General features: G+C 36.2%; 1 protein-coding gene across 1 annotated transcript; it reads left to right on the forward strand.

The window, feature by feature from the left end:
• Positions 1-1,026: 1,026 nt before the first annotated feature.
• On the forward strand, positions 1,027-4,067 carry LOC147555058 (flavin-containing monooxygenase FMO GS-OX-like 3). Its single transcript, XM_086662590.1, has 7 exons — positions 1,027-1,842; positions 2,254-2,324; positions 2,442-2,594; positions 2,710-2,792; positions 3,240-3,375; positions 3,465-3,638; positions 3,743-4,067. The coding sequence occupies exons 1-7, from the start codon at positions 1,260-1,262 to the stop codon at positions 3,950-3,952; spliced, it is 1,410 nt and encodes a 469-aa protein (XP_086518716.1). The 5' UTR covers positions 1,027-1,259; the 3' UTR covers positions 3,953-4,067.
• Positions 4,068-8,604: the final 4,537 nt, after the last annotated feature.

Raw genomic sequence — 8,604 nt, forward strand, 5'->3', positions numbered from 1 at the left:
GGATTCAGTCCGGTACTACTACAAAAGTTGATCATATGTGTACCATTAACCTTTCTATTGGTTCTTCTTATGTGTCTGCAGTTAATTGTGATGTTACAGATATGGATTTATGCCACATCATCTTAGGACGTCCATGGCAATCTGATGTTGATGCCACTTACCGTGGTCGTTTGAATGTTTATGAATTTCCTTGGAAGAAGAACATTGTGACATTGTTACCAATTGAAGATGGATCGGAGGAACTACATGCTCTTCACAAACGGTTCGGGACGAACCTCTTGGGGGAAGAGGATGCTGATGCAGGGGCACCCGGCATGGAGACTAATTCCATGACCGGACCCGGTCATGGTCCAATTGGCCAAAGAGAGAAGACTTAGAAAGTTCTTATTTTAGTATATTTATTAATTAATTTGGTTTAGGAATTATGCTATTTTAATATTTCCAATAATTGGAAAGGTCCAGAGTTAGTCCAGTTATTTAGGTAAGTTGCAGTATTTAATTATTTAGGAATTTTTATTCAAGTCTATCTAGGAAAGTCCAAACCCTATAAGAGGGATAACTAGTTTGTCTATTATCTTCAGATTTGAGAGAAAAACCCCATTGAAGTTTTAATAAAGTTTATTATTTAGAGTTATTTGATCTTTAATTTTATTGTTCTTAGTTAGTTATTTTATATCTTTAATTCCGCTGCGTTTCTACATCAGAAGTGATAGAAAACAAACGGCATGACACTTAGTAAGTGATATCACTTTTAAGTGCTAAAAAAAAAGGAGAGTGCTACAATGACAAAATCCTCGACTTTAATGACTCATTTTCACTAAATCCTTAACAAAATCCTTAAAAAAAGGGAAGTGCTACAATGACAAAATCCTTAACGAAATCTTTGACTTAATGACTCATTTTCACAAAATCTTTAACAAAATTCTTAACAAAAAAAAAAGGGAGGTGCTACAATGACAAAATTTTTAACAAAACCCTTGGCTTAATGACTCATTTTCACTAAATCCTTAACAAAAAAAAAGGAGTGTGCTACAACGAAAAGTCCTTAACAAAGTTTTTTCAAAAAATTTCGAAGGTTAACTTAGATCTAGACCATTCTTTTACCTGTGTCTCTTCGAGTCAAGAATTTTGTCAAAAATCTTGCATGTGTACTTAGCATTTCCCTAACAAAAAAACCTTTAATTACCACCAACTTATTTTTTTTATTTGTTTTTGTCCCTCTCTCCGCTTTTCCTTGTAATCTCCTGCAAATTTTCTCCATGCAGTCCCCGAAAATTCCCTCTTCAGACCTAACCTCAAGAAGGGTAGCTGTGATCGGTGCTGGTGCTGCTGGTCTGGTCGCATCTCGAGAATTGCGTAGAGAAGGTCATGATGTAGTAGTCTTCGAACGCAGTAACAGAGTGGGAGGCTTATGGGTTTACGATCCAAATGTCGAGACTGATCCATTAGGACTCAACCCATCTCGAACAATAGTTCATACTAGTCTATACGAATCTCTTCGAACTAATCTTCCCAGAGAAATTATGGGTGTTCGTGATTTCCCATTTGCTGCTATCAATAACGATCCCGAGAGGGACCCTCGAAGATATCCAAGTCATGGGGAGGTTTTGAATTATTTAGAAAATTTTGCAGATCATTTCAATCTTCATGAGTTGATTCGATTTGAAACTGAGGTTGTTCATGTTGGATTGATTGGGGACAATGGAAATCAAAAATGGCTAGTCAAATCATCATCTAGAAGTAGAAAATTTGGTGGAGCTGATGATGTGGTTGATGAGGTGTTTGATGCTGTGGTTGTTTGTAATGGGCACTACACAAAACCAAGAATTGCAGAAATTTCAGGTATTTCTGACTTTTTTTTTTTTTTGAATTGTCAGCGTGCCTCGAATCCTTGACCTCTAAGGTAGAAGATTAAACCTCTTACCACTCCAACCAAGGGTTGTTGGCGGTATTTCTGACTTGATGTGGGTTGTCCTCTCAAGTTTTCTACGTACTTTGCTTTGAAGGCGTTTACTTATTAAGTGTGGCCGTCAATTCTAGATCGTTTGTTTTTACACTGAAAATCACTTCTAAGTTTACTTTTTTTTTTAAATTGTGAACGGGTTGAAGGGCCCCACCCTTTACAAAGAAAGAAAAAAAAAACACTGTCCTGTGAATACATGATCTTTAAGAATCTTGAAAGCTAATTATGTTCCTTGCAGTTTTATCTTTCGTGACTTGTGGTTGTTGTATACTTATATGTGTTGTTGCTAGGTATTGATGCATGGCCTGGAAAGCAAATTCATAGCCACAATTACCGTGTTCCTGAACCTTTTCGCAATCAAGTATGTGTCCGTAAAGAATTTATTGGATTTTCTACTACTTTATTTTTTTGCAAAGAAAAGTACTTGAAATCTTCTTCATAATGACTTGTACATCTGCTCTTACTCTTCTGTTTATAGGTTGTTCTTGTGATAGGGAATGGTCCCAGTGCTTGGGACATATCCAAGGAAATTGTCGGAGTTGCAAGAGAAGTTCATGTTGCATCAAAATCTTTGACAAAGGAAATACTTGCAAATCAATTTGACGATGATAAAATGCAGCTTCATTCTATGGTAAGAACACCATCTTGTAGCATTTGAGAATCACTCAACAGTCTCGAAGAAAGTCGATCTATGTTATGTATTACTTCTGAAGTTAATTAGTAACAATAGTTTGAATGAAATGCAGATCAAGAGTGCACATGATGACGGCACTGTGTCTTTCGAAGATGGAAGTGTAGTTTCTGTTGATATCATTCTACATTGCACTGGGTATGTGTCACTAGAATCATTTTGTTGATGTCTTTATCTCCAGATTAGTTGTGTATGTTATTCTTGGACGGTGATGTTTGTATAGGCTACTCTAATGAACAGATTGGTTGAATTGGATGACCACAAACTTAACATGGTATCAGAGCTAAGCCTACACGTGATAGGCTTAAAAGCCACACGTGTTCCACGTCATTCGAAAAAAAAACACGTGTTAGGCTAACCACGCCACACGTGAGGGGGGCGTGTGAGAATAGTTTTACATGGGAGAAGGGTAACTAGCAACCAAAAATATAATGTATAGGTCATCTCTACTCATTGTCAATTGGTTTTGAGTTAGATGGCCACAAACTTAACAGTTAGTAAGCTACTAGACTAACTGTCTTGTTCTTTCATAACTTGCTTTGGTATAATATTTCCTTTTAATTTTCTCTGTTCACTGCATTTTAGGTACACCTACGATTTTCCTTTCCTAGAGATCAACAACATTGTGACTGTGGATGACAATCGTGTCGGGCCACTATATAAGCAAATCTTCCCTCCGTTATTGGCTCCTGGGCTTGCTTTCATCGGCATACCTGTCATAGTTAGTCCAATTTGACAATATGTACTTTCTTTTTTTCCATTTTGCTGCGCATTTGATACAAATAAATTAATGTCTATAATTTATATCAGGGGTTTTCTTTCTTCGCATTCGAAATGGAGAGCAAGTGGGTAGCCGGTGTTCTATCTGGTCGCATTTTGCTTCCATCTCAAAGAGAAATGATGGAGGACGTGGAAGCTTTCTATTCGAAACTTGAAGCGGAAGGCGTGCCAAAACACTACACTCATAGAGTGAGGGACTTTAAGGTATACTTAGAAATAGTCTCATCTAATACTAGTCATAGTGATTTGGTAAGAACACAAAGTCAAATATATTTGATTGCTGAAGAGGAGTTTGATTGTTTATTCAGGAGTTCATTGATTGGCTTACTACTGAGTGTGGAATTCTGCCTTGTGAAGATTGGAGAAAGCAGATGAAGATGGGAACTCTTAAAAGATCGAAAGTTCAGCCGAAAACTTACAGGGATGAATGGGACGATGAACATCTTGTTTTACAAGCACAAGAAGACTTCCGTCAATACTTACCAGCTGACGCAGCGGAAAACTCTGAAAAGTCTTAGATCTTCGTCTAAAGACTATAGAAATTAAACTAAGAAGATTTAATCTAAAATACTGAACTTTGTTGATAAATTTGAATAAATAAAACTAATCAAGAATGGGGTAGTTTGGAATTCCTTTCTTTGTCATACTTCGTAAAGAAAATAACAAGTTTTGTTCTTCACTAGACACACAAAACTTAATACGTCGAAGACCTAAAGGGTGTCCCACAATTTTTATGAGACCCGTCTGTAAACTGTATAACTTAAATACGTCTAGATCCTTATCATTATTCAACCAACATAATAAAATATCATTAGGGAAGCTCATATTTTGAACATATTGATGGAGAGGCAATTTTGAGTTTATTAAAAACAACTCCTCCATCCAAACTTGCACATTATGCTTTTTCTCAAGGTATACAAGCGAAGATTAGCACTAGAATCATCTCGGAGGGGTTGTTTGTCCAATAATGCAAGATAAGGATTTCCTCTAAACTCTATATGACGAACAGACGGCTCATGACCGTGACGAATACATTTTGGTGGAAGCTTAATCACATGAAAAGTCTCGTTGTGTATGTCGATAGAAACGATTTCATCGTGATCTCTTGTCATCCAATATAGAAACCCTTTACAAGAAATGGGAACCTTCGCATATCCTTGAGCCCAGTATAATACGTGAATAGTCCTAATAATTTATTATAGTACATCTAAACGTCCGAGTTATCGTGAAATGAATCTTTGTCAGGTTGAGGACCACGCCAAGACCACCAATCAAAATCCTTTTGATCTTGTTTTCTGTACATCAATCGCTTCAAAATCAAGTGATCTTGAATTTCAGGTAGCAGATTACTTTACAGAATTTGACTGATGTAGACGCAGCGGAATTAAAATAAGAACAATAAAATAAACGAAGAACTGTAAAGAAAACGATAAATAAACTAAAACTTAATTAACTTCAAAGGTTTTTCTCTTCAATCTGAATAATAAAATAGACTAGACCTCCTTTTATAGGATAACAGACTTTCCTAGATAGACTCAAACTAGGATTCCTAAATAATAAAATACTTAAAACATAGAAACTTCTAAATAAAGAAATACCAATTTAAAGTAACTTCCTAATCCAATACTAATTAGGACCACTATTGTGGCCGACCGGGACGTGGGCACGCGTGGACGTGGGCCCACGTGTTATGCGCCTGCATCAGCACCCCGTTCCCCAGAAGGTTCGTCCCGAACCGATTTCGATGAAGAAAACAAGTTGATACACCCACATACGATGTAATCTGTCATGGCGATCCGTAATTCCCACTTTGAACGAATTTTGCATTGAATCTGAAGGATACCAATTTGTCAGAAATCGCCAACATCAATTCCAATCTCATATGTCACTGATTCTCTCAATATTAACTTTAGGGAATTAAAAACAATCATCTCGCCATCTTCCCACGGTAGACGTAACCATTTAATAATTTGCAAGAAAGTGATGTGTAATACGAGCAAATCTGAAGTAAGAGTAATTGTAGCTAATTTCCAAAATTCCTCGTCAAGAGCCAAAGTAGAAGCATAGCCAACTCCCAAAAAGTAATCGATATTGAAACACGTAGCGTCGATATGACACTAAAAAACGACCTTCCCACGTTCATCTTCGTGAAGTTTATATACCCTAAGTTGATAAGTACGTGGAAATATAGCTATTTTCCAAACCAACATAGCACCATAAATAATATTTTTGACAGAAGTGTTTCTTTTTGTAGAAGGTATCGTAGCAAAAATACCTATCTCAATGACCTTTCTAAGAAGCGTTGTATCAAGCTTGTTAGAGACCTGAATGAACAAGCTTATGTAATTTGATTCATCAACATCAATATGCTTGTCAATTTCGCCAATTGTAAAGCATTCAAACCTGAGGTGTCTTGCTTCTTCCTCCCTCCCTTCGTTCTTTAATTTAACATATACAAATATTGCCGTCTCTGACCTCAAAGCCACAATCTCATCAGGTGGCATAACACCAACCAACTGAAGTTCCTCATCGAGTTTCCTAACTAAGCAAGGACATTCTCCAAATATTCCGAAGCTTACTCTAAACATTAAGGTCTTCCACTTAGCAGGTATTGGTAGCTTATAAGACTTTTCAGTACAAACGTTGAAAGAATATACGAAGTCCAATTCTTTAGTAATCCCATAAAAACATCCATAAACAAAAACCCCACGATGTTGATACCACTCTAAAATAAGATCATCAAGAATACCGAATTGAATGGTTTGCCATGAATTCGATCCCAAAGTATAAACTTGAACTTCAGAATCAAAGAGTGAAGAAAACCTTACAATTCTTATCATTATGTAGTCATTAACGAGAGGATCATAACTAAAACCGTGATATTGACTAAATTTTTCTTCATCTTGAATGTTTGGTGGTGAAGGAATTTCCTTGAATTCAATTGTAGTTGGAGTCAAAAGGATAAGTGCATAGGAACAAGTTCTGTTTATGCAAAGTAAACCATTACAAGAACCAATAATATCAAACCTATTACCAAGGAACTAGGAAGAGAATTTAATAGGCTTATCATATGAAGATGGTAGTGATGATGGGTCGTTATAAGCAATTGAGTAAAGATGGTTGATTGGTGAGTGTTCACTGGTGAGAAAAAAATTTAAGTTGTTGGGTTGGTATGAGTAGTTCATTCCAAGTAAGAGAGAGTTTGTTATTAGATTGGACCAAGAATTGCTTCCCCACTGACATCGGATTCGAGATTTTAAAGGTAACCGCAAGAGGGTATTGAAGTAAGCAAGGACTATAACAACAAGGTTGTTCACCGAAGAACCCAGGTATGCCTCGACAATCTTAGGCATCTTAATTGCCACCATGGATGATATTTCTTCCACAGCAAATTGCTTCTCTTCACTTTTATAGTTTACCGAAATCATGGGTTTGTCGGCAGGACCAGCAACAACCTTGAATGGCCATTGTTTGATATCAGCCGGAACAATGGGATTACTGAGTCTCCTTCCAATCATTGCTTGGCATCAAGAACACTGTTAATAGGGTTCATGACTACCTTCTTCATTGTTGCAAGAGACTTTCGTGGATGGAGATGATTTGATAGAGAAAGAGGTGATGTGGGACATAATTGATGTGGAAGAATTTTATGATTCGAAACGAGGATGTCTTCTCCCGGAATCGCATATAGATCAAATAATTCGGCTAGACATGGATGCTTCCTATCACAACTAGGGTGTATGTCTAACAAAGGAAAATTACTTTTTTCTTCCTCCTCCGTTATTGACTGAATTTTGTTTCTTTTTTTCCATAACCTCTCCTTCAATATCTTCGATCTTAGTGATTGAAGTAACTTCGGAGAACTGTCTTCCAGATTCAATTTTTGTTTCGACACATGACAAATATTCATCGAGAGGAAGAAAACCATATGTGAGGATGCTTTTCAACGTCGTCCAATCGTCTATGATTTTTTTTCCTTCGTCAATGAGTCTCCATTGCATTGCATTGAATTGTTCATAAATTCTTTCGGACATATGTTGTTCAACCAAAAAAACTCTATCATTGTCATGAACTTCTTGATTTCTGAACCAATCTTCCATGCGTTGAATCCAGAAATTTATATGGAATTGACCTTCGAAGAGTGGAATTTTAGAACCTTGATGAATTTTTCTTTCATCCTTCCGATCCATATAAAATTGAATTGTATCTCTAATTGGATCCCAACATAAACGTGGAAAAATTTTCCAACATTCAAGAGGAGATGTATCCATAGATTTTTTTTTTTTTTTTTGAGAAATAAAAAAAGTTCCAGAATTTTGATGGCTTTGAATACCACTTGATGTAGACGAAGCGGAATTAAAATAAGAACAATAAAATAAACGAAGAACTGTAAAGAAAATGATAAATAAACTAAAACTTAATTAACTTCAAAGGTTTTTCTCTTCAATCTGAATAATAAAATAGACTAGACCTCCTTTTATAGGATAACAGACTTTCCTAGATAGACTCAAACTAGGATTCCTAAATAATAAAATACTTAAAACATAGAAACTTCTAAATAAAGAAATACCAATTTAAAGTAATTTCCTAATCCTATACTAATTAGGACCACTATTGTGGTCGACCGGGACGTGGGCACGCGTGGACGTGGGCCCACGTGTTATGCGCCTGCATCATTGACTTATTCTTAATCTATTGTAGTTTGTGATTGTTTCCTTAACTGGATGGGGTATACTCTTTTTTATAGTGGCTACAAGTTCTTTACTGGAGGCAAGAAATAGAGGAAGAGAAGAGGTACTTTCTTATACTTTTAAACTATTAGTTGCTTCCTAAATGTCATGAGATCTGACTTCACCCATTATGTAACCTCATGATGCATGTGCTTTGTTTGGTATTGTTGTCAATGTTGTGGGCCTTTGAGAATTTTCTTTTGGATAATTAGATTGGAGTATAACAGCTGTTAACACCCCGGCAATTGAATTACTACACCAATTTTAATAATCTTCATCATTATGTATTTTGTTTTTTGCAGTGAATGGGGGAGTAGAAAGCTATATGGTGTGGTAGCAACTGAATAGTTGGTATTCAAACTTTAAAAGAGAAGAAAGATTGAATGTTTTGACGACATACTCGTACATCAAGTAGCAAAGCTAACCAAGATGTGTGAGAA

Source organism: Eschscholzia californica, unplaced genomic scaffold, assembly GCF_041429995.1.
Source record: "Eschscholzia californica isolate CP2 unplaced genomic scaffold, dmEscCali1.0.p SCAF_2, whole genome shotgun sequence".
In the NCBI taxonomy this organism is placed as follows: domain Eukaryota; kingdom Viridiplantae; phylum Streptophyta; class Magnoliopsida; order Ranunculales; family Papaveraceae; genus Eschscholzia; species Eschscholzia californica.

What these genes read in the sequence shown, in the direction of transcription:
- LOC147555058 (XM_086662590.1), top strand. Translation starts at nt 1,260, where the DNA reads ATGCAGTCCCCGAAAATTCCCTCTTCAGACCTAACCTCAAGAAGGGTA. An exon ending in CTGAACCTTTTCGCAATCAA is followed by an intron (nt 2,325 to 2,441) that starts GTATGTGTCCGT and finishes TTCTGTTTATAG; the next exon opens with GTTGTTCTTGTGATAGGGAA. An exon ending in AAATGCAGCTTCATTCTATG is followed by an intron (nt 2,595 to 2,709) that starts GTAAGAACACCA and finishes AATGAAATGCAG; the next exon opens with ATCAAGAGTGCACATGATGA.